This window comes from Elaeis guineensis, chromosome 10 (genome assembly GCF_000442705.2).
Source record: "Elaeis guineensis isolate ETL-2024a chromosome 10, EG11, whole genome shotgun sequence".
Classification (NCBI taxonomy): Eukaryota; Viridiplantae; Streptophyta; class Magnoliopsida; order Arecales; family Arecaceae; genus Elaeis; species Elaeis guineensis.
In genome coordinates this window covers 1,004,419-1,032,281 of record NC_026002.2, presented here as the reverse complement: position 1 = coordinate 1,032,281, position 27,863 = coordinate 1,004,419, and the positions used below count along the sequence as shown (strand labels likewise).

The 27,863-nt window shown below is 38.4% G+C and overlaps 3 protein-coding genes and 1 long non-coding RNA gene across 4 annotated transcripts; 1 reads left to right on the top strand and 3 right to left on the bottom strand.

Annotated features, from left to right (window-relative positions):
• The first annotated feature begins 4,062 nt into the window (after positions 1 to 4,062).
• Positions 4,063 to 6,555, top strand: LOC105053365 (uncharacterized). The gene is made up of 3 exons (XM_010934469.4): positions 4,063 to 5,075; positions 5,848 to 6,000; positions 6,113 to 6,555. Exons 1-3 carry the CDS (start codon positions 4,446 to 4,448, stop codon positions 6,410 to 6,412), a joined length of 1,083 nt encoding a protein of 360 aa, XP_010932771.1. The 5' UTR covers positions 4,063 to 4,445; the 3' UTR covers positions 6,413 to 6,555.
• Positions 6,556 to 8,777: 2,222 nt separating this feature from the next.
• On the bottom strand, positions 8,778 to 11,546 carry LOC105053362 (uncharacterized). The gene is made up of 4 exons (XM_010934467.4): positions 11,209 to 11,546; positions 10,964 to 11,117; positions 9,225 to 10,842; positions 8,778 to 9,109 (listed from the first exon to the last, which is right to left on the bottom strand). Exon 3 carries the CDS (start codon positions 10,743 to 10,745, stop codon positions 10,182 to 10,184), a length of 564 nt encoding a protein of 187 aa, XP_010932769.1. The 5' UTR covers positions 10,746 to 10,842; positions 10,964 to 11,117; positions 11,209 to 11,546; the 3' UTR covers positions 8,778 to 9,109; positions 9,225 to 10,181.
• Positions 11,547 to 17,244: 5,698 nt separating this feature from the next.
• On the bottom strand, positions 17,245 to 18,442 carry LOC140851934 (uncharacterized). Its single transcript, XR_012134748.1, has 2 exons — positions 17,917 to 18,442; positions 17,245 to 17,835 (listed from the first exon to the last, which is right to left on the bottom strand). It is a non-coding gene; the product is annotated as an uncharacterized lncRNA (long non-coding RNA).
• Positions 18,443 to 18,973: 531 nt separating this feature from the next.
• Positions 18,974 to 21,757, bottom strand: LOC105053363 (uncharacterized). Its single transcript, XM_010934468.3, has 4 exons — positions 21,407 to 21,757; positions 21,158 to 21,311; positions 19,390 to 21,037; positions 18,974 to 19,273 (listed from the first exon to the last, which is right to left on the bottom strand). Exon 3 carries the CDS (start codon positions 20,938 to 20,940, stop codon positions 20,377 to 20,379), a length of 564 nt encoding a protein of 187 aa, XP_010932770.1. The 5' UTR covers positions 20,941 to 21,037; positions 21,158 to 21,311; positions 21,407 to 21,757; the 3' UTR covers positions 18,974 to 19,273; positions 19,390 to 20,376.
• Between the last annotated feature and the right edge of the window lie 6,106 nt (positions 21,758 to 27,863).

Sequence of the window (27,863 nt, the reverse complement as noted above, 5' to 3'; positions counted from 1 at the left end):
ATGACTCTGAAATACAAAATACTTGAGCATCAATGTTAGCATAGATCTTGACTCTAAATGCAAACTTAAACCCAAATGCCAAGGCCAAATGCCATGCCATCCATAACATCATTTGCCTCCCTGAATATATGTTATATATATATCTTATTCATGAAAGACATGCACATCTCTTCCCTTCTCAGGATAGAGATCAAGGCGAATGAATCACTCTCGACAACGATCTGTTGCATATTACTTATAAGGACTGATTGAAGAGCCTTCCTAACTGCACAACCCTCCACAAACAGAAGAGAACCAGTATGAGATCTAATAATAAAACCAGCCCCATCTTTACTAGAGGCAGGGCCATAGGAACCATCTGTATTGGCCTTAGCCAGCCAACAAGAGGGGCATGCCATCAAATCCATTAAGGATTCAGCTTCGTTACAGTAACCACTGCTTGTATCTCCTGACCATCAAAGATTATTAAGTTCCCACTCTTTCAACTTTGCCGCAACATAGAAGCAAATAAACAGTTCGTATATTCTTATCCTGTACAGGCTCGGAGAGCCAATCTGCTCAAGTCTACGAATTAGGTATTAGAAATTCAAACCCCATTCAAGTTTCCATTTCTTGTCAAACTCTTGTAGTATACCTGCACTCAAAAAATAGGTGAGCAAATGCTTTCTTTATGCAAATATATAGTGGGCAAATATTATCAAGATAAAGACCATTTTGATGCAAATTAATACATCTTCAAAGGTAACCAACCACATAGCGATTTCAATACACATATTTAAACCTATGACGCAATCAAAATCTTCCTTGCAACCTTTCTAAGATTCCTAGGTGTTTATAATTGACTGCAAAAGATCGAAGAACACGTATCTTTTAACCTCCCACATCCATGGGTATCAAGAATACATACCCATCTGCATTCGTCGAATCGTGTAGATGGCAATTTAACAATGGTATCAGGAAGCATAGAACCAAAATAGATATATGCAAAAGCTTATAGTGGAGTTATATGAGAGATGGGTTTGCAAGGGCTTGACATGGTCCAAAGGTAAAGAGGAGGACATTAGGAGTAGGGTAATGTGATTTATTTCGAGACCTAAGTTTTGGTGAAAGGTTATTGCATTATCCATTTTTTTGTGATTTCTATATGGTTATAGTTGACTATCTCTTTTCGTATGTGGATATATGCAAAATTTTGTTGAATTGCATTATCATTCGAAGTAATCTTCTTGATGGGCTGATTGAAGCACATCTTGCTTACTTTCTAAAGCACAAATAGTAGGCACCATTTTTAGCTAATTGCTCCGAGACTATAAGTATAATTAACGGTAACATGATGGTGGGACATTAGATTTGTTTGACATGGGATTAAAGTGAAGTGGACATGGAAGTGCTAAAAGAGTACTTCTACAAAGAAAGCAATTCTCCATCTTCGATGTCTATAGCTGAAATAGACCCAAAATTAAGCAATCTTATTAAAAAATGAACAACAGAAAGAGTTGCTTTTTGCCAAATATGGTCCAGGCCAAGAAAACCTATGAATTTTCCCCAACCCCAAAGCTACTCTTTGTATGAAAATGTACCACCTCATTTAAGATGTTGGAAGATGTACCTTTATATTTTTAAGATATCTTGCATTCCTTCTACGGGTAAATATGGATTTCGATCGACCCAAGAACCAAACCATTCGGTTAATAATAGGATTGCATAGATCAGACTCTAATTTTTAAAAACCCAATTAGATTGGATCAGATTTAGGTCATAAGATCGGATAACCTAAACCTCGACCAAGCTAATCCATAAATGCACATATATACATATATGAAAAGTTAATATATAATAATTATATATTATATGATAAATGGCTGATTTTTCTAGATTCTTTTCTATTGATTTACTTTAACTATCTATATTTGAATAGATTATAGTTTTTCTGCTATTATAATTTGTAGCATGTTATATTCTATATTTTATTTTTTAAATTTTAATATTGTAAGATGCCTTTAAGTATATATTTCTTTCAGTAATTTAACTTCTATTATCAATTTATTTTGTTATATCAAATTAATGTTCACTTTTTCAAGCAAAAGTGTATTACCTATCTAAACCAACTCAATTTTTTGATCGAGTCAAATGGGCCGGTTCCTAAATTGATCAGCTCAGTTCTAGTTTTGAAAATCAAGAACCAATTAGAATTGGATCTATTCTAGGTTAGCCTCTAACCAAAACTAACCTAAATCATATACATGCTCAATTTGGCCAAGTATGTTAATATTCAAGTATTGCTATTTTTCCCTTGTCATCTTTTTTCACCTTCTTTTGTTCTTGGATACAACACACAACCAAGGAAAGAAGAAACCTCATTCATATGGATTTGAAGATGCTACATTTTGGAAGTTATGTTAAATGAACCCTACCCTTGACCAAATATCTTAGGACAGCCATTCGTGTGATATCTAAACCAACAATCTTATAATAAAAGTTAAGTTGCTTTTTCACTGATTATCCTCTTTCTAATTATATAACTTGTGCTAACAATAATTAGATTTTCCATACATATTTAATGTTACAAATTTATAAAAAATATCACACTTGCTTTCAAATTGATCTATATGACTTGATCAAGTTATTAATCATAAATTTAGAATTTATACTGATGCATATATTGCAAATAAACCAAGATTTTTGAAACAAGTTATCTTGGCCTTCCCAGTGCGTAGTCAAGAACAAGATAGTCTCGGTCTATCCCAATCCCCAATCAAGAAAGGAAATTTCACCAGATTGGGTAAATAGGAATTACAATAGGAATTATAGAAGCTGAAATGTTGGAACCTCGATCAAAATAGTAAACCAGTAATTAGCTATTATATTAGGGAAATGTGTTAAACTTCTAATGCATACAAAAAGTAAAATTATAAAAGACTTGTTAGAAAGACTCAGCCAATATTGTCCAACCATGTTGCTAGGATTATCAAAAATATATCAATGTGCATCATCTAAGATAATAAGGGCCAAGATATCAATACAAAGGCCTGGCATCTTGATTCAAATGAAAAACATGAAATAAACCAATGCATTAAGATTTTATTTATTTATTCATCCATTTTGATAGAATAATGTGGCATAGAACTTAGGACTATAGAAAATATCCAGCTCTTTATTAGAAATATTTATTGAAGAACCATAAGAAAGTCCCTACACCACATCATATATTTCACCCTAAAAACCCCTAGTTTGGAGAAGGAATCTTCAAACAGCGATGATTAAGCAGTCATTAATTTGTTTATAATCTAAATATTTTTAACTGCATGATTCACTTAGTACGTTTAAAAAAGTGGAGATATGAAGAATATTATGATATTTTTACCAGGGCTTCGACAATACTAATATTCCTAGATAATGGACCCTCCAAAGTCCAAAACCATTTTTTACTAAGGGCGCGTTTGGTTACATTTTTTATTTTTGATTTTAAAAAATATTTTTTATTTTTTTTATTTTTGTTATTAAGTAAAAGTAAAAAAGTAAAAAGTATATTTGGTAACTACATTGCTATGAAGCAAAAAATAATATTTGAAAATAGCAGGTCAAGAGCTCGACGAGGGAGAAAGATTCAGAAAAGAAGAGAGAAGGGGGTGGAGAGGTGAAGAGCTTGACGAGAGAGAAAAGTTTGGACTCTTTATTTTTTGATTTAGCGTTTTAGATGTGCGAAAGCAAAAAAAAATAAAAAAATAAGTTTTGGAAAGCAAAAAATTTTATTTTACATATAAAGTAATTATTTTAATTTTTTTGATTTTTACTTTTTGCTTTTCTATTTCATGATGTTACCAAATATTATTTTTATTTTTATTTTTTAAAAATTAAAAAAAAATTATAACTAACCAAACGCACCCTAAAATAATAACATTTCTTGCCTAGTCCAGCCTCAGATATTTACTAAAACAATAACCATTAAAATTGGATTTTGTAGTCATTATTCAAAAATAATAATGGTGACAAAACGAAAGCGTCACGTGATTAAGTCATTTTACACATAATAAAGTATTATTTATCAACTACGATTCAGTTTTAATCATAAAAAAAAAAAAGAATTTAGTTTTTCTAAATATATTAATACATAAGCAAATAAACACTGGAAATATCAAACAAGGTCAGAAGAAGCACCTATTCTTTCCCATGGTTACCGATGGCAAGCAGTCCTTCGGCCTTTCGGATCTAATTTACCGCAATAATAGCCCAGATCCATCCTGCCACGTGGTTGATTTTCCCTCGCCGCAAGCGTATGTCATCCCTTCTCTGTTGACCGTTGTAGAATTTAAATTTCAAACCCCTCTCCCTTCCCTTCTTCTGAACAACAGAGCACATTGTATATGCTATAGAGAGAGAGAGAGAGAGAGAGAGAGAGATTGCAAGAGAAAGGAGGAGGACAGAGAGAAGAAAGGAAAGGAGAGATGAAGAACAGTGTGGACTTGACTCCAGCCTCAGCCTCATCGCCGAAGGCAAGATCGGCCACCATCCGAGGCCGGTCGGAGGGCCGGGGGGACAGCTGCTACTTCCCCGGCTGCCGGAAGGTCACCAACTGCCACTGCGAGATCTGCCTCGCAAGCATCAACGCCACCCTCGATCTCATCCCATCTGCCACCAAGCTCTCTGCCAAAAAACCCGTTCCCAAGGGAACCCTGCCGCTGTCCGACTCCGAGACACCTCCAGCAACCTCCGAAACCGGCTCCACCCTCACCATCCCAGTGACCCCACCGATCCAATCCACCATAAAATCTAGGCCGTCGAAGAAGGCAGTCATCGAAGAGGAGAGATCTCGGGTTCTTGGGGACAGGGTATGGAGAATTCTTGCTGGTCTGTGCTTCTTGTGGTTGGTCAATTCGGGATTTTCAGCTGTAGTTTTGAGAGGTTATGGTCCTAAACTGACGGCCGAGTTGGTAAGGAAGGCTGGGGAGGAATCTCGGGTTCTCTTGGGAGATTTGAAGGAGGGATTGGGGGTTTTGCAGCAGAAGCTTGAGAGGGTGGTTGGTGAGGAAGTCTCCAACTGCAGCTCTGAGGATTCTCTTTGGGAATTGAAGCAGGTAAGTTTCATTCCAGTTTTTTGTGGATTTCTTTAAAAAATTATATTGGTTTTAAGTTGAATTGTGCTATACTCATATTATATTACAGATAAGCTTCAGAAAAAAACTGCTAAGTTATTAGATTTAATCTTAACTTTCTGCTGGTTCGACATTCATGGAAGAATTGTTTTTTTCCCCGTTTTGCCGGTTTTGAGTTGATCATTTACCAAAAGGGTTCTATTGTTTAATTTCTTGATGATTTACCAAATCCAGAATATTTCATTTACAAAAATAATGGTAGCTGACAAATTTATGTAACTGTTTTTTTTTTTGTGGATCATATATAGGATCTAAGTTAAGGAATCTGTTTTTTCTTTATTAAAATGGTTTGTATTGTTTTTGTCAAATTCTTCTGTCAAACAAAGCATTAGTGTAAAATTCTTGCTTGCTTAATCCAAGATTCTAATTTTTGAACTATAAGAACAGTATCTTGACAGGAAAAAGATGTAGGAACAGTATTAGTTATGCTGTCTCATAAAGTTTGGAAATTGTTTAGGATTACTTTCTGATGTTCTAAATTTGGGACTACTTGTCACATATTTCTTTAGAATAATATATGCCATTGTCCATCAAATTTTCATTGATGAAGTTGGTAGATTTATCCATCATATCTATCTTCCATTGCATCTGCTTTTTCCTCAAAACTATATGATTTTTTTCCTGAGAATAGCTTATTTGAAATTATATGTGTTGTTGTTGTAATTAAGGTTAAATGAAAAAAAATGAATTTCAGGAAGGTCAGCTGTTCTTCCACTGGAGGTGTGTGTTGTACAAATCCATAGCAGAAGAAGTCAGTGTTTGGGGAACCCCACTAAAGACCTCTGGGCTGCTTACCACTGGGTTTAATCTAAGATCTCTAACGCTTCTCTCGGGCAGAATCACCGAGGTATCCAGTGCTCTCTCCTCTCCCACTACTTCCAGGTTTATTTGTGTATGCCTAGAGTTACTGAAGATTCTTGTGTATTTCCTCTAACTTGTTTTCATATTACCACTATTAGTGGTCAGAAGGAAAGCTCATTTCTAATCCAGGAACAATCAAGAGCAGCTCATGGAGTTACAAGAAGTGGAGCTTGGCAGCAGTGCAATTGGATGCTGACACTTGGGTTTTGGAGTACAGAAGAAATGCTTTTTTTGAGGGCTCAGGTTTGATTCCAGCTACATGGGAGGTGTTGACACTGAGAATCTCAAAGTTGGTGAAGGAGCTGAAGCATAAGCCTTGGAGGCTGCTGCTGCCCAATGCTTTCCCTGGCTTTTATCACCACCGTCCAGAAGTGAGAAGCTTCAAACACCCAACTTAACCAGCTACTTCAAAGTGTTCTGGCTGTGTAATCTCATCCCTTGTGAGATATAGTTGTTGTTCCCTTTTAATTGTCCTGTTGCACTTCAAAAACACAAGTAGGTTGTAATGAGACTCATAAACTTAAAATTTTATTGAAGAGAATCGTTGGGGTGCGAGTCATCTGAGTGAGCCATTTTTTTACTGACTAGAGTACCTCAGCTTGGGATCAAAATAATCTAAACCATATCATAGCTCTAGCACAAGGAGAAATGGTAGCAAGTCTATGACCCCAGGCGGCAACCAACTTCATCACCGGATGGACATTGATCTGGCAAATAATAACTGCAATCATTAAAAATTAACCCAGACGTCAGCCAATGCCCTTCGAAAGATTATGACCTTATACATACTCAAACAATCCCGAATACATACCAAGGTGGCACCTTAGTGCTATGCTGATCTCAAACTACTAGCCATCTCAATGGCAAGATCGATTTGCTTCTATCTTCCAACGACTTGTAGAACGCAGACAAAATCTACAATTGACACCCATGACCAACAACTGATTTATAGTTTAGTAGACGAATTTCTTATCCTAACAGTCTACTCCTGTGTGCACAAAGGTAACAAAGAGATCCAAAAATAAGCAATAGAACCGTGCCCACACTACTTCACTCTCTCGTCTCTTTCCATTTTTCCTCTCCCCTATTCTTAGCTTCGGCTAATTTAACCACTATTCATAACATAGCAATACATCATGCTGGAACCATAATACACAGAATAGCATCGATCATGATTTCTTGACGCATGGAAGTTACATTTGGCATGATTAAATAGTGCTGCTCCAGCCTCTTTTTCGGTGTCTATTTTAATCGGAAAGTTTAGATTGCTAACTTTACTGTGATCGTAATGCCTCTCTACAACATATGAAGAGCATTTTATAAGATTGATTGCTCCACATGAATCTGTCTCTCGAGCATGATTCTGGGTATCGATGTGATATTATGACAGTTTGTCTTTGGGATCTTATCCATCAACCTAAACCATCCAGACCAGTTCTTTATATGTTAGAAAGTCCATGCCTTAAAAGAACGATACCAGAAACAACCTCTAAATGGGGCATGGGGTATATTATGTCCCACGTGAGCCAGTGACGCAAATTTGGTACCAGCTTTCCATGTGGCCAAGCGAACGGTAGAAGCAACACAACATGGATGAATCAACGATACTGTTTCTTTTGAGGACGTCCTCGACATTTGCCCTACCAAATATGAAAAACGTCATGGACATTAACAAACTTAGATTATATGATACTTTTTTCAAAAAGAACAAAGAAAAGAAGTTTATATAATACTTAAAATTTAGTAGCATATACATAATTCCTCAAAGAAAAAGTAGGTTAAAGGAGTGGGCATCTTCTTTCTTTTTTTAAAAAAAGGAGTGAATGAGTAAAACCTGAGACATTCAGATACAAGGACGCTCTGTTCTGGTGAACAATATATACTTTGAAATTTCAAACGGATGCATCAAGCTACAGTAACATACCGTGAGATTTATTTGAAGAAAACGTCAACAGATCATATATATGATCAATTACATGATGTCTTTGTCTCCAGCATTAGACATTAACTTCAGTTCTTTTTTCACATCAAATATGTCTATTTTCCTCAATATCTTGCACAAACTTAACACACTATGGTAAAGCTTTTATAGCTTTCATAAAGAGTCAAACACACTGTTCCTACCATCTTCCAACAGGTGGAAGATTCCGTGCGCTAATAACGCATCAACGAGGACACTCAAGCCAAGACCATTTACTAAAGTTGTCCAACGACAAATAAGACACCACCAGTCACGCTCACAGGCATAATCTTTACCCAAAAAAAAAAAAAAAAGGTAACAAGCATTTTTTTTTTTCCCCACCTTTCGTTCACACCAAACAACACATAGACACCAACCAAAACCCTGAACGATTACAATCACAATAATTACAAAAGGCGATCTAAACGCATCCAAATCCATAAATCTATTTTGATTTTTAAAGTGCGAGACCAAAGCCGATTAACAAAAGGAACTCGCATCACAATCGCCAGACCTAAAATATCTAGAAGGCTCCACAGTCCCACTTTAATAACATATGCGTAAGACACTGACACGTGGCTCGCTAAAACAAAAAAAGAGATAATATTATAATAAATAAATTAATAATTAATTAACAAATAAATAAATATTGAAAGGATCAGCGTTTTGCGCGCGCACGTACCTGGCAGGAGTAAACTACTGCCATTGGGCAGATCTTCCATTAAACATACTTCATATCTACTTTCTCTCAACAAATATGTGAATGCAACAATGTTAAGTCATAGAACTAGACATGAAATCACTGATCAAACAAGATGCAGCAAATATTTATATTACCAAATCATGAAGTTTTATAGAAATACTGATATAATATGATAAGCACTACTAACCAAAGTGAAATACTACATAGAATAAGCGACTCATGTCTTTGCCCCAGTTTTCTACTCGACAGCCAACACGTCTTTACCGACCGGGTCATAACGACTCCGAGACAACATTTTACATCACACAGAAGCTAGTTGTGGAGTGCTGGCGCTTACAGAAAGAAACCAGCTTTGACGAATTAAAACATCTGTGCTGAATAAACCATCTGTAGAGATGTCAGCAAGCTCCTGAACGCCATACCAAAATATAACTGTTCCAAATATAGCAGACATGGAGAGAAGGAAAATTAGAGCATGCACCAAAATACAACACAAAGAACTCAGCTTTGGAAGAACATAAGATAAAAAATTTCAGGGCATGAGTACCTTGTTGCAGATCACCAGTTCAGATGCCTCCAATGGATACCATTCATCTACTTCTTCATGTACGCTATGCTTCACTAAACAACTTTTGAACTTGTTGACAACTTACATCATATGTAAGACTCTACTACCAGACTCGGCACCCAACACTAAAGATAAGACAACCAAGTGGAACTTAACACATACAGATAACATGCTAAACAAACAACACCTTAAACCTGCACGCATTGAGATAGACAAACAAGTGACAGAAGGGATAGAGGAGGAGTTGTCCTCCTAGTTCTCCTCCCAACTTCTTCCTCCAAAAAACCAGAAGAAGTGATAAGGCGAACTCCAAAGGACCAGAGTAAGTCAGAAGTTAGACAAACAAAAGTAGAGAAAAGATCCAAAGTTCAAATGTTGAACAGACAAGTGCAATATCTCTAGAGAATGCAGGCTCTTCCAGAACAGAGAAGCAGATAACCTAAAGACACAACTTAATATATGTAATTTGTAGCCCAGAACCTAAAGCATATACAGCATACCTATTAAAAGAGCAAAGGACAGCATCTAAATTGAACTTACCTAACCAGATACTATAACTAGTCCAGAGAGAGAGCTAAAAGAGTCAACCCAGAGAACAAAGAACACCCAGAAAACAGGCAGCACTGAAGTAAGAGTAGTGCTTAGCCATTCAGTCCCAATAAATCCGATTAGCTTCATAATCCAACCAGTAACTGAACTCATCACCACTCTACTTCTTCCCAGCCTTCCTCCAACGCCTACCTTCCCAAATGCCAAATCATATTTGATTACTGCCATAGACAGCCTCACTTTTCTTCATCTCCAACAAGAGAATTCTAAATTATCTTCCTCTAAAGACACTATCCAGAAAGTTATTCACTACCCTATAAAAGTAAACAAACAACGAAAGCCAACATCAGCAGATATTTACAGAAACCCCCAAGTCCTCCATCAGATTCAGTCATCAGCGATATCCAAATGGAGAATCCGTCTCAAATTCTCCGTAGCTGCGGTGGTGCTGAGAAAGAAGTCATCGTCAGATGAACCAGATTTTCTGGTGGGAGAAGAAGGTGCCGACTTGGACAACGGATGGAGAGTGATTTCAGATGGAGGACCTGGCAATTCAAGAGAGATGCTTCGTTTCTGGCGAAGGGAAAATTTTGGGATGGGTAGAGAACTCGGAGGGGGTGAATTTGAGTAAGCTGGCCCTGCCCAGAGCTCAGCGTAAGAGAGTTCATCATGGAGGCTTGCTCCTTTTGGAAATGGTGAAGGACTTATCGGAATGGGTTTGCTTCTTCTACTTTGTTTGGGTGGTTCCGAGTAAAAGCACGGCGATCTCGGCTCGGGGGGGCTCGAAAACGAGAGTGGCGGTGGCAGAATACCGGCATCGGACTGGAAAGTCCGGCAATTGATCCCTTGGAAGCCTCTGGAAGGAGAAGCACCGAACCTATCGGAGATCTGAGACTTGCCACTGCTGTAATACTGATTCCGATGCTGAGCAACAACAACCAGTGTCTCCATCTCAAAACCCCAAAACCTCTAACAAGATCCAGAGGGGGGGGATTTTTTTTTTTTCCCGAATCAAATCCAGTGATCTTGCGATCAGCTACAGCAAAACCTAAGAAAGTAAAAGGAACGCAAAAGTCAACATGGGAAACAGAAATAAATAGCACCAATCTATAGGGAAAGCAACTCCATCAGAGCTCAAAAGATCAAAATCTAAGGATCTGACGACATACCTCGCAAAATCGCGTTTCTAGTCTAGATCCGAGGGTAAACCACGGCGGATTTGGGACACACCTCGAGCTAAACACTGATTACCAACAATAACAAGCAAATCCAAATCACAGCACCTTTTCTCCTCCTCTTCAAACAAACCCCATAAAAGAAGACCTAAAACCACAGATCGTGCACAAAACCATAAGATTACCCCAAAAACAGAAAAAGAAACATGAAAACAGACTAAATACCAAGCTCAACCCACCGGTTTATCGGAAGAAAAGGAGAATGCTCGCAAAGACGCTGATATCCTCCGCCGTGGTTGAATCCTTGGGATTCGATCGGAAACAAGCCAAGATCACCATTTCCAGGACGGAAATCCTCGTTGAAGCGGTCAAAATCTTAGCGGAAAAAGCCAGCCCAATCGGCAGGGCGAGATGGATCGATCAAAGAGGCAATCGAGAGAAGATGGAGGATTTGTTCAGAAATTTTTGCAAATTCTTTTGGGGAGTCAGAGGTACGGTTTTGAGCAGCGTTTCGTCTTCTTCAGAGGGGAAAGCGAGAGCTTCAGACTCGGAACCAACCACGGATCTGAAATGACTCGCAGTCGGATTTAAGCATTCGGAGAACCAGTGCACGCATTCCACCACCCCCCTTTGGGACCAAAACGGAAAGAGACGCAACTTCCCCTGCAAATGAGCGTACGAAAACTTTTCTGCGGAACTAATATCACCCGTCCACGTTGCCTCAACTACACGAGATCTGAATCTCGCATACAGGTGATGGACCTGATTTTGGGAATGAAATTACGAGGATTGCCACTGCTCGGAAACTTGCCACGAATTTAGATAATATAAATGAATTAAAAAGACGCTGTCGCTTTCAGAGATTTATACGGAGCGAAGCACTGTATGGTGAGTAGGTCGGTGGATGGCGTACCATGTGCTTGGTCTCAATCTGTCGGTTCTTGCAGGAGCATCCAAATTATCCCCATTTGGATGGTTGGATCCCACCACTAGGGTTGGAGTTGTTGGACTCATCACAACCTTCCATGCGTCATGTGCTTGCACCGTACACTCGAGGAGCATTGTACACGTGGTGCTTCGAGGACGAGATTTAAAGGGAAAATTCCAAGCTTTAAGTTGAGCCGAATGAGACTTGAAGCTTTAATATTATTTGATTCAAGGAGTTGACTGGCTAAATGGTCTAGACACGGCAACTAACAGGCTGAGTCAGACAACTATCAGATTAAGAGGTTGGGCGAACTGATTCGGCCCGATCAACCATGCCGAATAAAAGATCATCATCCATTGGCCTAACATGAAGGATTGTCGCACAATAGTCAGCTATTAAAAGTGTTATGGGACTGGTGGTTAACAATATGTGGCAAGGGAATGAAAGATATAGTTCCCATGGTAAGAGGATGTTGAACTTGGGCAACGGTCACTGGGAGTGGGCGGTTATCATATTATTAACTATGTTGTATAAATAAGATGATATAATGAAAGAAAAGCACATGCTCCCAATCAAACAACCACTTATTTTTATCTTTATTCTTAATCTAATAGAACTCTTATTTACCAATAGTAATAAAGTAGACTCATAGCTCCAGTTGAATCTTACCTTATTCTCTTCTCAGGAGTTGGCATTATGGTAATGAAAATCCTGGAGATCAAAGAACATGAACCCATGCTACTATCCCTTGCTCTTATCTTTCTTTCCAATAATCTGACATCGGTGGTACACTTGTGCGGTTACTCGATCTAGTTGCAGACTTGTGATCGTGTCTCTCACGAGGGAGCAAACACCATAGTAATACCACGATGTACGTAATTTGCAAATAATAGGTTCCACTATAAATACTCTTACCATGATCCATAGAGTGATAGTACGATATATAGCTAAGGACGAGTAGATTTGATTTGTCTAAGGGCTAGCCCATGCCAATCTAACTATCAAGTTATGATATCTTAATTTTGAGTTCAAAGATACTAAATTATCTTTTTTTTGATAAAATAGATAGACCATACACATCTTATATAATTATATCCAACAAAATTAGAAAATAAAAATATCACAATGAGCAACCAGAATAATTGATAAATTGGGTCATAATACTCCAGAAAGCTCCAATAAATAAGAGGTAACCGAGATCCACAGCCTTGTATGCCTCCCGAAGGACATTGCAACAACCTCAACTTCATGGTTCTAAAAAAAAGCGATGGAATCAAAATAAGAAATAATTTCGAAAGTAGTAGTTGCCTATATGTTTAGAATTGGCTCATGGCCTCCTTTGCAAATCGATCTTGATTCAAACTAGAGACAACTTAATTGTCCCAAGCTTTAGCCTCTAAATATTGGTCCAATTCAAATTCAGCTATATGTGTGTGTGGATAGTTAACATTAACTTAAGAACTATATTCTTTTCTTTTACAATCATCCATCCGGTGACAATTAGCTATATGCATCATGTCATACAAACTTGACACAAAAAAAAGAAAAAACTCCTCTCTCTCTCTCTCTCTCTCTCTCTCTCTCTCTAATGGGAAGAGAACAGGAGATGTCTTGGCCAAGCTGGAGGACAGACTTCGATCTAAACCCTTCAAGGTTTGATCCCCACCTCTTCCCTTAAATTCTAGGGTTTATCTGAAGCCCCCACTCTATTCTCAAATCTCTTTTTTAAGCTTGTATTAGGGTTTCAATCTTAAATTTTATGGAATAAAAATCATTCTTTGTTGGGTGGATGTCTGGCCAGGACACCACCTCCCAAGATCCTTTCAGTACCACGCGATGCAGCAGAAAGAAAGAAGAAACAAAACAAAAGAAAAACAATCAAAATACGTGGATCAGCCGCTCGCCTCCACGGGCATGCAAACTTCACTATGAAAAAGAAATTTTATAAGAGGAGACCTCACCCTCAACCCTTGTACACTCAGTTCTCTCTCACCTGAAGTTCCCCTCACAAAAGCTCTCTCTCTCTTGGAGACCCCCCTGAACCCCTGAAGAGCCTGGCGACCGCTGTTCAGGAGCCTCCTGCTCCTTCTCTCTCAGCACTCTCGCCTCTCTCTCTCTTCTCGGGTTCGTACGGACTTCGTACGGCGAGAAACCCGAACCACCACCTTCTCTGTTCGTCTCAGGCCCTTTTTAAAGGGTTAAACAGAGCTTAAAACCTAATTAGATTAGGTTTAAGAGTCCTAAACAAGCCAAATCAACGTCCCAGACCGTCGGATCAAGACCGAGAGCCACCTGGGCCGTTGGATCGCGCTCCGATCCATGGAATAGTACCTCGGACCGCGAGAAATGCGTGGGAAACACCCACGCGGTCCACAGGTCCCGCCGTGGACCGCCCGGTCCACGGTGGACGGGGCAAGGGGGCCAGCAGGCCGCTGGCCTGGGCCGGCCCGCGCCTGCGCGCGGGCCTGGTGCACCTGGGCCGCGGGCCCCCTCGCGCGGGCCTGGGTCGCGCGTCCCGCGCGCCGCCGCCTGCGGCCGCACCGCTGCCGCCCGCCGCCGGTCGCCGGCGGTCCTCCACCGCCTCGATTCTCATGCCGACTTCAAAAGCTCGTATCTCCTCCATCCGAGCTCCGATTCAGGTGATCTTGATCTCGTTGGACTCCATTTTTCGCCGCGAACCTCGCTGTGGGCTCAATGTGGGCTGAATCTCGAGACGTCAAATCCTAACATTCTTTTTCCTTGAAAGATTGTTATTATTTTGATTTGTGTTTTCGAATAGGGAATTGATGATTAGTCGTAGAGATTAAGATGGGAAATGAGTAAATGAATCCTAGAACACTTCTTTAGGATAACATAGCAAGAGATGAGGAGTTGGTTCTTCAGTCATGCAAGGTGAGATCATTCGAGATTTTATATTCAAGGCATGTGTTCATCCGTCATTATAGACTAGTTTTAGTTTTGTTTTTTCACTCTTTATATAAAACTGTGGACTTCTTGCAGGACCCATGGATTGCTGATCTCCGGCTAAGTCACTGGTTGACCTTCATCTGCATAGAGATTGGAGAATCCATATGGATCTGTGACCTTTTCCACCTTGATGAGAAGGATTGTAATACTGTGTTGGAGACCCTTCTTTTTGGTGCTCAACTGAAGAGGATCCTATCCCAGGCGGTTCCAACTCATGGCAACCAAGATGTGGAGGTTTGGAGATCGTCCTATGGTCCGAGGGTGGTGACCAAAGACCTCTACGACCTATACAAAAGGGAGCTAATTAGAAAACTAGATAGTGCTTGAATATGGAGGCTTAAGGTGCATCCAAGAGTCAACTTATTTGTTTGGAAGGTTGTGTAGGATCACCTCCCTATCAGGATGATAATGAAGGATAGAGGCATGGATCTTTCATATATTTGTCCTTGTTGTAGGATGGATGATAAGACAATGGGGCACATCTTGTTTCAGCATCCAAGTACTATACAAGTATGGCATCTAATCAACTTTCTTCCAGCAATTGCCCAATTGGAGGCATCAGTGCAGACGTTTGTTGAGATGTTGGAATGGAGTGCTAGCACCAAGGCTTCTAGACTGTCTAATGTCAAAGCTGTCTTATTGCTTACCATATTTGGCTAACCAAGAATCACATTATCTTTGAGTCGAGAAGACAACTAGTGAGATTCCTCTAGGAGAAAGCTCTGAGGCAACACTGAGATGGTTCACCATTGTCAACTACTCTGACCATGTTAGACCGAACACTTGGGACTCTACAACAACCCATTTGGTTTTCATTACCTTGGAACCCTACCTCCGAGCCTCCTTAAGGTCAACTTCAATGGTAATATGGGTGGCAGCAATGGTGGAGCTGAGTTTGTGATTCGTAGACCAGACTTAAGGTTGCGTTTGATAGCTGGCAATCTATCCAGATTGCTGACAATTTAATATAGTAATATGAATTACTGTGTTTGGTATGCTTTTTGGATGGTAATCCAAGTTATCTTAGCAATCCAAATTGCCTCATGAGAGGCAATTTGGATTGCCTTAGGAAAGGATGGCTATCCAGATTACCACTTCTTTGGCAATGTTGCAATAAAAATTTTGGACAAAATTATCTCTCAAAAAATTCACACAAAAATCATTGTCCAACCCTCCCCCCTCCCTCCACTCCCCTCCACGTGCGTCCTTGGTCCGCGGCTCCTCCATCTCCTTTTGCCTGCCCTCAGCTCCTTCGCCCTTGTCCCCCACCCCCTCCCCTCCATGGCTCCTCCACACTAGTCCCCACCACCCCTACGGTTCCACACATGCCTGTCTCCTTCCCATCCCTCAGTGTTTGTAGTTTTTCTTGGCCTGCCACTTCTCTGCACTACCACTATATCCACACTACTCCTGCCATTTCTCATCAGAGAAAAAGAAAAGCATCCAACCAAAATTATTGAGATATTTAAAAAATTTGATTTCATAATATTGATATTCTGATTGTCATACCAAACATATCAATCAAGATTTTCAGTAATTATACTACAACATTACCTGTATATACCAAACACAGTAATCAACATTACTAACAATTTAATGATGACAATCTATCCTGAAAGTAATCCACATTATCTTCCAAAATTGTTTGGTGATGCACCAAATGCAACCTAAGATTAATGAGTATCGGCAATAGCCATCTCTTTGATGCCACCACCCTAAGAGTTGAGCTGCAGGTAGCCTGAGTGGGCATTTCGTATACGAGGCTAACCCCAAAGGCCAACCACCTTATCATAAAAGGGGATTCAGCTACAATGGTGGGTTGAATTCATGGGCAGATGAAGGCTACTACCACACATCCGCTCCTTTGCAAAATCTGAAGATTATTAAGAGGGTGTGTTTCTGGATGTCAAACATATCCATTGTAAAGTGAATAGTGCCATCGACTGGATCGCCTCTTTTCTTATGGAGTATTCTTTTCTTATGGAGTATTCGAAAGATGTATTATGGACCAATACAAGGATGACTCCAATAATTTTTCATGGTATTTTCTCCTAATTCTCTTGATTGTATTCATGCTAAACTTGTATGAGTGCCCTGCTTTATCCAAAAAAAAATAAAATAAAAAATATTACAATGATCTTCAACCTTTGAGACGAGCAACGAAAGAAAAATCTAAAGACTCAAAAGAAGCCTCTTGTTTTCGTACCTCTTGGAGCTGCAAGGTTCATACAAGCTGCATGAAATTCATCAGGTTAACATTTGTATTTCACCGGAACGAGTCATGTAATAATTACTTCATCATGTCATCCATTCATTCCTTTTTGGATTGCTGAATCAAGAGAATTTTGGGCCATTTCGAAATGAAGCAGGTTCCAAAAGATTATATGCCATGACGCCACTGGGAACTACCATTCGCAACATAACAATACACCGTGCTGAACTATTACTCACAGAATAGCAACCATTGCACACGATTTGTTTGTACCAAAAAAAAAAAAAGATTTCTTGATGCATGGAACTTCTATTTGGCATGATTAAATAGTGCAGCTCCAGCCTCCTTTTTGGGGTCCATTTTAATCTAAAAGTTTAGATTGCTAACTTACTGTGATTGCAATGCCTCCCTTCTACAACATTGGAAGAGCATTTTATAAGATTGATTGCTCCTCATGAATCAGTCTCCCAAGCATGATTCGGGGGATTGATGTGATAACACGACGGTAGGTGTTTGGGATCTTATCCATCACCCTAAACCATCCAGACCAGTTCTTATATTTTAAATGTCTATGCCCAACACATATCTGGTCATAGGGTATATTATGCTTCAGATGAACCAATCACGCAAATTTACTGCCTGCTTTACATGTGGCTAAGTGAATAGTTGAAGCAATACACCATGGATGAAGCAATGCCTCAATTAAAAACTCAAGGATCAAGGGCACCATTTCTTTTGACGATGTCTTGAACATTAAACCTACCAAATATGAAAAACGTCTTAGATATTAACAAACTTGAAGAGCTTATATAATACTTCAAATTTAGTAGGATATAAAACCTGAAACGTTCGTTTTCCGATACAAGGACGTTCTGTCCTGATCAATAATATATAATTCGCAATTTCGAACGGATGCATCAAGTTACGATCATATAACATGAGACTTGTCTGCAAAAAATGTGAACAGAAAATATATGATCAGTTGGATGATGTCTCATATGATCAATTACATGATGTCTCCTCTTAGACATTAACCTCAACTTTTTTTTTTTTTTTTTTTGCATCATTTATCTGTGTGTTCCCTAATATCTCGCACCAGTTATCCGCTCAAACTCTACATACTTTGATTTAAGTTTTCATACCAGGTTTGGAAAGCCTGTAGGCTATTTTGCCGACAAGACACAGACAATTAAACACACTGTTCCTACCATCTTCCAACAGGTGGAAGATTCCGTGCACTAGTAAAGCATGAACATGGACGCAAAAGCCAAGACCATTTACTAAAGTAGTCCGACAAATAAGACACGACGGGTAGAGGTAACAGGCACAACCCCCCCCCCACCACACACAAAAAAAAAAAAAAAAAAAAGAAGCTAACAAGCTTTCTCTCTTACCCCCTCCCTCATGCATTCAAACAAAACACCACAGACACCAACCAGTCCCCTGAACGATCGCAATAACAATAATTACAAAAGGCCATCTAAACGCATCCATACCCATAAATCTATTTTTTTAAAAGTCAAGAAAAAAGCTGAATTACAAAAGGAACTCAAATCACAATCGCCAGATGGCCCAGATCTAAAGTATCTAGAAGGCTCCACTATGGGAACGAGTCCCACTTTAATATCATATCAGTTTGACGCTGGAACAAGGCACCCTAAAAACGATAATGACAATAATAATAATAATAATAATAAACATTGAAAGGATCCGCGGTTGGAGCACACACGCACCCGGCAGGAGTGAACTGCTGCCATTGAGCAGATACATAAAACAAACTTCATATCTATTTTCTCTCAAGAAATTTGTGAATGCAACAATGTGAAATCATGGAAACAGACATGAAAACACGGAACAAACAAGGTGCAGCAAATACTTAGATTACCACATCAGCATAGACAGCAATGAAGTTCTCTAGAAATACAGATATAATATGATAAGTACTACTAACGAAAGTGAAATACTACATAGAATAAGCTAATCATGTCTTTGCTACAAATTTTCTACTCGACGGCCAAGAAGTCTTTACCGACAGAATCATGACAACTCCGAGACAACATTTTTACATTACACAGAAACTAGTTGTGGAGTGCTGACGCTTACAGAAAGAACCAGCTTTGGCGAATTAAACCGTCTGCGCTGAATAAACCGTCTGTAGAGATGTCAGCAAGTTCCTCAACGCCATACCAAGATATAACTGTTCCAAACATATCAGACATGGAGAAATGGAAAATTAGAGCATGCACCAAAATACAACACAAAGAACTCAGCTTTGGAATAACAAAAGATAAAAAATTTAAAAGGCATGAGTACCTTGTTGCAGATCACAAGTTCAGATGCCTCCCATGGATACCGTTCATCTACTTCTCCTGGACGCTATATTTCGCTAAACAACTTTTGAACTTGTGGACAACTTATATGATATGTAAGACCAGACTATACCACCAGACTCGGCACCCACTACTAAAGATATGAAGACAACCTAATGGAACTTAACACATACAGATAGCATGCTAAACAAACAACACCTTAAACCTGCGCGCATTGAGATAGACAAACAAGGGGGAGAAGGGATAGAGGAGTTATCCTTCTAGTTCTCCTCCCAACTTCTTCCTCCAAAAAACCAGAAGAAGTGATGAGGCGAACTCTAAAGGACCAGAGTATGTCAGAAGTTAGACAAACAAAAGTAGAGAAAAGATCGAAACTCCAAATGTTAAACAGCAAGTGAAATATCTCTAGAGAATGCAGGCTTTTAGAGAACAGAGAAGCAGATAACCTACAGACACAACTTAAAGTTCAAAAACATGAGTCATCTATGTAATTTGTAGCCCAGAACCTAAAGCATATACAGCATGCCTATAAAAAGAGAAAAGGACAGCATCTAAATTGAACTTACCTAACCAGACGCTATAACCAGTCAAGAGAGAGAAAGCTAAAAGAGTCAACCCAGAGAATAAAGAACCACCCAGATAACAGGCAGCACTGAAGTAAGAGTAGTGCTTAGCCATTCAGTCCCAATAAATCCGATTAGCTTCATAATCCAACCAGTAACTGAACTCATCACCACTCCACTTCTTCCCAGCCTTCCTCCAACGCCTACCTTCCCAAATGCCAAATCATATTTGATTACTGCCATAGACAGCCTCGCTTTTCTTCATCTCCAACCAGAGATTTCTAAATTATCTTCCTCTAAAGACACTATCCAGAAAGTTATTCACTACCCTATAAAAGTAAACAAACAACGAAAGCCAACATCAGCACGGCAGATATTTACAGGACCCCCCAAGTCCTCCATCAGATTCAGTCATCAGCGATATCCAAATGGAGAATCCGTCTCAAATTCTCCGTAGCTGCGGTGGTGCTGAGAAAGAAGTCATCGTCAGATGAACCAGATTTTCTGGTGGGAGAAGAAGGTGCCGACTTGGACAACGGATGGAGAGTGATTTCAGACGGAGGACCTGGCAATTCAAGAGAGATGCTTCGTTTCTGGCGAAGGGAAAATTTTGGGATGGGTAGAGAACTCGGAGGGGGTGAATTTGAGTAAGCTGGCCCTGCCCAGAGCTCAGAGTAAGAGAGTTCATCATGGAAGCTTGCTCCTTTTGGAGGTGGTGAAGGACTTATCAGAATGGGTTTGCTTCTTCTACTTTGTTTGGATGGTTCAGAGTAAAAGCACGGCGATCTCGGCTCGGAGGCGCTGGAAAACGAGGGTGGAGGCGGCCAAATACCGGCACCGGACTGGAAAGTCCGGCAATTGATCCCTTTGAAGCCTCCGGAAGGAGAAGCGCCGAACCTATCGGACATCTGAGATTTGGCCCTGGTGCAATATTGATTCCGATGCTGAGCAACAACAACCAGTGTCTCCATCTCAAAATCCCAAAACCACCAAGATCCAAAGGGGGAATTTCTTTTTTTTTTTTCCCCCGATCTAATCCAGTGACCTTTCGTTCAGCTACAGTAAAACCTAGGGAAGTAAACGGAAGACAGAAATCAACAGGGGAAACAGGAATAAATAGCTCCAATCTACTGGGAAAGCACTCCATCAGAGCTCAAAGGTTCAAAATTTAAGGATCTGACAACATACCGTGCAAAATCACGTTTCGAGTCTAGATCTGAGGGTAAATCACAGCGGATTTGAGTCACACCTCCATCTAAACACTGATTACCAACAACAACCAGCAAATCCAAATCAAAGCACCTTTTCTCCTCCTCTTCAAACAAACCCCACAAAAGAAGACCTAAAGCCACAGATCGTGCACATAAACCATAAGATCACTCCCACAAAAGGAAAAAAGGAAAAATGAAAACGGACTAAACACCAAGCTCAACTCACCGGTTTATCGGAAGAAGGGAAGAATGCTCGCAAAGACGCTGATATCATCCACCGTGGTTGAATCCCAGGGATTCGATCGGAAACAAGCCGAGATCACCATTTCCAGGGCGGAAATCCTCGTAGAAGCGGTCAAAATCTTCGCGGAAAAAGCCAGCACGATCGGGGGGGCGAGACGGATCGATCAGAGAGGCAACTTCTTTTTTCGAGAGGAGGTGGGAGAGGGAGAATTTTATCAGAAAGTTTATTCTTTTGGGGAATCAGAGGTATGGCCTTGAGCAGCGTTTCGTCTTCCTCAGGGGGAGAAGCGAGAACTTGAGACTCCGAACCAACCACGGATCTGAAATGACTCGCAGCCAGATTTAAATATCCCGAGGACCGGTGCGCGCATTCCACCCCTTACGGACCAAGACGGCAAGAGACGCAACTTACCCTCAAAATGGGCGTACGAAAATTTTTCTGCGGAACTAATATCATCCGTCCACGTTGCCTCAACTACAGTAGATCATGATCTCGCATAAACGTTTTATGCAGGTGATGGACCTGGATTTTGGACTATAGAATGAGATGCCCCTGTCGGGGATCGAAATTACGAGGATTGCCACTGCTGGCAAACTCCCCACGAATTTTGATAATATAATTGAATTTTTGAAAAAAAAAGTAGTTGCTTTGAGATATTTATACGGAGCTGTGCGGTGTTTGGTGATGAGGTGGTGGACGGTGGATGCTGTGCTTGGGTTCAATCGGTCGGTTCTAGCTGGAGCATCTAATTGTTCCCGTTTGGGTGGTTGGATCCCAGTCCACTACCAGGGTTAGGGGTTGCTGCACTCGTTATACTTTTGGATGGGAAAATTCTTGGTACACCGTCTGTAGTGCAGGAAATCCTACGTGAAGCGCACTGTTCTATTTTATTGGATCATATAATCATTATTTTTTAATATATATTTAATATTTATAATATATATTTAATATTTATAATTTTATTTTTATTTAAAATTTTTAATAATAAAAATATTTTTTAAAAAATTTTATAATATTCTATTTCGATACAATGATATTTTATATTAAAATTATAATTTTTTTACATAATATTATAATTTTTTTATAAAAATATTTTTATTATTAAAAAAATTTAATTTTTTAATATAAATATTTTTTATAAAATATTATTTAATTTTTTTAATAATAAAAATATTTTTAAATTTTATGAAAAAATTACGAGATCTTATACAAAAAAAATTATAATTTCAACATAAAAATTATAATATAGATATAAAATATTATATTTTTTTAAAAAAATAGTTTTATTATTTAAAATTTTAAATAAAAAATAATATTTTAAATATTAAATTTATATTAAAAATAATAAATATATGGTCCAACCAAATAAAATGGTGCGTTTCATATCAAATTTTTTACGCTGCAGCTGGTGGACAAAGAATTTCTCCTCTTGGATGCGCATGCGACTACACCGCACGCCCAAGGAGAATTGTGCACGTGGTGCTTCGAGGACGAGCTTCAAAGGGGGAATTTTCAAGCTCCAACTTAAGCGGAACGGGATCGAAAACTTTAATATTATTATTTTATTCAAGGGGTTGGGTGATCGGACAGTCTAGAGTCTAGATACGGCAACCAATAGACCGAGTCAGGCAACTACCAGATTAAGAGCTGGTCAAAAAGGTTGAGTGGAACTGAGTCAGCACGATGAACCATGCTGATCAAAAGGTCTCTCCAACCTAACATGAAGGTTTCTGGCACAGCAATCGGTCATTGGAAACGTTATGGGGCTCGATAGTTAACAAGATGTGGCAAGTGAGTGAAAGATGCAGTTCTTTTTTTTTTTCGGTAAACAAAAGATACAGTTCCAATGGTTAGAGTTGTTAAAAAACACGGAACTTGATCTTGGGCAGCTCTCAATGGGTGTAGGTTGTTATCATATTATTTATGTTTTATAAATAAGATGATGTAATGTAAGAAAAACGCATTAAGCCAATCAAACAATCAATTATTTTAATCTTTATTCTTAATCTAGTAAAGCTCTTATTTACCCATGCTAGTAAAGTAGATTTGTAGGTCCAGCTACATTTTATCTTTTCTCAGAAGTTGATGTTATGATTGATGGCTAAACTGGTTGTCATTCCGAGACATTTAAGATTTGAATTTTAAATTTCAAATCATAGTCATTGTTGATAGCAATTTTAATCCATGCAATCATGAGATATACCACTATGATTATTATTTTCAATGTAAATTTCAAACATCAATTATTGATAGTGTGTTTGATTTATACATTCACAAGATATGTCAATATGATTTCAATTTCTGCTGTAGTTTAAATTTAAATTTGAATTTGAGTTTTGAACTTCGTAATCTAAATCCAAATCAATTGGATCAAATTTTTTATTTATATTTTTATAAAATCATGAGTCTATAAATACAATATAATACAACGGTGGCAAAGTGTGACTACTATTCTCATTTTTAAAAATCTTCTCTTCTTTCTTGATATCAAATAAATAATGCTCGTCGTACATTCAACAACTTTCAACAGCAATGCTCCAACCATTATCAACAACAACAATGTATATTTAGCATTCTAAATTAATCTTAGCAGTGTTATAAAGAGCTTAACTATCAGGAAAACAATTGTGCAGCACTAGTCTAGCAAAGCATTATACGGTCTATCTATCAAATATGTAAAAAAATTGGACATATAGTTTTGAACTACAATCATGTTTTGATCTTGCTTTCTAATGTCAACTTCCTTTTCGATGCCTACCTGCAATGACGACTATATCACATCCCATAAATGACTGCATGATATATTAGCGATTTCGAAAATTTGACCATCAACTCTCTATATCAAGGCTCACTACCCCATTGATCGTTGCTTAATAAATGAATAATGTATTTATCTTTAATTTAATCCAATCTTTTGATCTGCTAAAAAGTAACCTACTGTAGGTTGATCATCTTTGAAAGTTGAATATAGAACTTTTGTGCTAAATTGAATATTTCTCGTAGGATAAATAAATACATAATTATAAGATGTTCAGATTCTCTGTCTTTGAAACTTGAGCCCTTATCTTCATTTTGATTGGCAAGTTCATCTTATTTTTGTTTCTATAAAAAAATAGAGAAGAAAAATTAATGATGTCGATATGCTTTACATAAATACCTCCTTTGGTTCAAAGCTGAACCTAGAACATTGGAAGCAAGAAGGCGGTAAGAATCATTCACCAATGCTAGGCGATGGGATCCGTGGCATACCTTACGCAACTTTGCTCGCACTCCTCAAGATGGCCTTGTGGAGCTCACCTTTATTACCACGAGTTCATGGGTCCCAAGTCCGCCAATCGACACCAGAACCTGCCACCTGGCTGTGCGCTTCTCCATCTTGCGCTTTAGATATATCTCAATCGGATCTTGAGCTGAGTATAATGGGGAACAAGACCTAATGGCGTGCGAGGTCAATGCATCGGTCGCTGACAACCTCGGTTGATGGGGGCCAAAGAGGAAAGATTTGCAGCAAGGGGACAGTATGATGATGGCGGTCTGGGCACCACGGGGGAGATTTTTTTGGTGAGATTTTTTTTTTGATCTCCTACTGCCTTCAATAGTCATATATTAAATTAAAGTTTAAAATTTTTCATATACGAAAAAAAATAAACAAGAAACAAAGCATTAAAAACTTAATTTTAGTATTTAAAAAATATTTTTTTCTTTTTTGTGTGTGCATGGATTTTTTTTATTTGAATATAATTTAATTAATTTTCTTTTTTTCTCCCACTAAAATCAAATTTCCATGTGTGTGTTTTTTGCGCATGCATGCAATTATATATATATAGTCTAAGCATGTGAAAAAAAAAAATCCTTTCCTTTTTTATGCATGCAAGCAATTTTTTTGGATAAATTTTTTTTGTGCATACAAACCACTAAAATACTAAAATTAATTTTCTTTTTTGTGCATGTATGTATTTCTTTTATAGTATGGTCTAATTAATTTCTTTTTTCTACCACTTAAAATCCAATTTTAGTATAGTCTCTTACAACTATTAACTTGTATTTTAATTTATTAAAACTATGCTAATTTTAATATAATAATTAGTATAATTTATTTTATAATATAATTATAATTATTTTTAGTTATTATTATATTATAATACTAGCATGGTGGCCAGGCAATATTCGGACTTATTAATTTTACAAATGCAAAAGAATAGCTACCATAATAATAGGTTTTAACATAAAACAAACTATAAATATAATAATTTAGTTTGTAATTTAATTGAAACAAATATGAAAATAAATGAAACATTCAAAGTAATAGTTTTGATCAAAATAAATTGAAATAATGAAATTATTTAGAATTAACAATTTATGATATTTAGAATATAGTAGGTATGGTAAGTTATGGAGCATAATTTTAGGATCTTAATATATAATATTTTATTTCAAATCATTCAATCTTTATTAGAATATACGATTACATTCTTTCTTGATTATTTGAATGTGGTTGTTTGATTGCTTTCTTCAATTTTATATTTCTGAAAATGCTGCCTAACATCGTGACATTCTTCCAACTTTAAATAATTCTATGAGGTTTAAAATTTTTCAAATAACCTCACCTATAATTGATGCTGGCAAGTAGACCATACAATTGAAAATACGATCACGTGAAATGTGGTACCACAAAATTTTCTCTTGCTCTTGTAAAACACTATCTATATTCGAATAATTGGAAGCAAGAAAACCTAAATAATTTTCATCGAGTCTATCACTATCAGCAACTCATAATATATTTTTTTGGATGTTAAATGCTCAAACCAAAAAGGGAAAAAATCAATTTTTTTGTAAGCCAACCAAAGTTTAGATGAATATAAAATATTAAAAATATAAAAGATGAATAAAAAATTAAGAAAATGATAAAACATAGAATAATCCTACTATTTTTGTATGAACTCAACTAAGTAGAACCTGATGAAGAACAAAGAAATTAATTGACAATATATATTACCCCTTCCATCAAAGCGATACGAGGCTCTATCGCATCGCATGCCTAAACCCAAACCTTCTCCACCCAGGGATTACATCACACGGCAGCGGCCACCACCACCTCCTCGCATGCAAATCAAACATCAACACAGTAGCAGAAACAAACAACCCCCATCCGAGCTACCCGTCCAGAAATGATCGAGCTTCCATCGGGCATGAAGCATAGCAACCTCCATTCTTGAATGCAGGGCCCTGGGGCTCCACTCCGCGTCTGGAGGCGATCAGAGCAACCTCCATTCTTGAATGCAGGCCTGGCTCCACTCCGCGCCTGGAAGCGATCTTCCAGTTGCTACAGAGAGAGATGAGGTACACTTCGCTGCCGCGCTCCGCCACCCAGTTCCGCAAGATCTGTCGGGGGAACCTGGTGGCGATCTGGAGCTTCCTCCGGTCTGAGCGGACGGTCATGACGGTGCGGCAGAATATCACCGTCGGTGGATGAGGGAGTGGGAGGAGGAGGAAGAGGGAGAAGGGAAGTTTGAGGAGGGCTCGTCTTTGGAGGCCGTGCCGAGGAAGAAGATCTGGCGGAGGAGGAAGCGGAGAAGTGAGGAACGTGGTGAGGAGGCGGCGGAACGGACTCGAGGAGGAAGAGGGAGAAGGGAAGTTTGAGGAGGGCTCGTCTTTGGAGGCCGTGCCGAGGAAGAAGATCTGGCGGAGGAGGAAGCGGAGAAGTGAGGAACGTGGTGAGGAGGCGGCGGAACGGACTCGGATGGTTGAGGCCGCCTGGGAGGAATTGGAGCGGAAGAGGATGCTTGACGGGAGGTCTTATGCTGGGTAAGGAATTCAATAAAGAGGAAAAAGAAGAGATTTTTCTTATCTATCCATTTGCTTGGTTTAGCTTCATAGAGAATTTTCAAAGTTAGGACACCGGTAGTAGATTTGCAGTGTGTAATCTTCTTCCCTCATTGGTTCTCTTTGCTGAGAGAGCTGAGAATGCTACCGGCGAGTGAGGGCGGAAGAAAAGTTGAAAAGAAGCCCTCCCGATCGGACTCCCAAAAATGGGAAAAAGAAAGAAAAATACTTTATAATCTGATGTTTCAACACGAAATTTTTTTTTAATACCATTTATTATTTTATTATTATTATATAGATAAATTCTAATATTTATTATTATTTTTATATTTTTAATTATTATTATGTTATAATAATTATATTATAATCCTAATTTATTTTTATTATTATTTTTTTATTTTTTAGTGAATTTTTTTATGCATGGGATTTGTTTACGTTATCTTTTGTTTTTAATTTGCTACTGGGATTATTGGGATTTAATTAAAATTTTTACTTCTTGGACACCTTTTCTTAAATAATTTCCTTTTTACCTGAGTCTTCTATTTTTCTTTCTTCTTCTCTGGTATTTTTCTATGAATTTGTTTTAATCTTTTCTGAGTTTTAGGAAGGGCTCTTT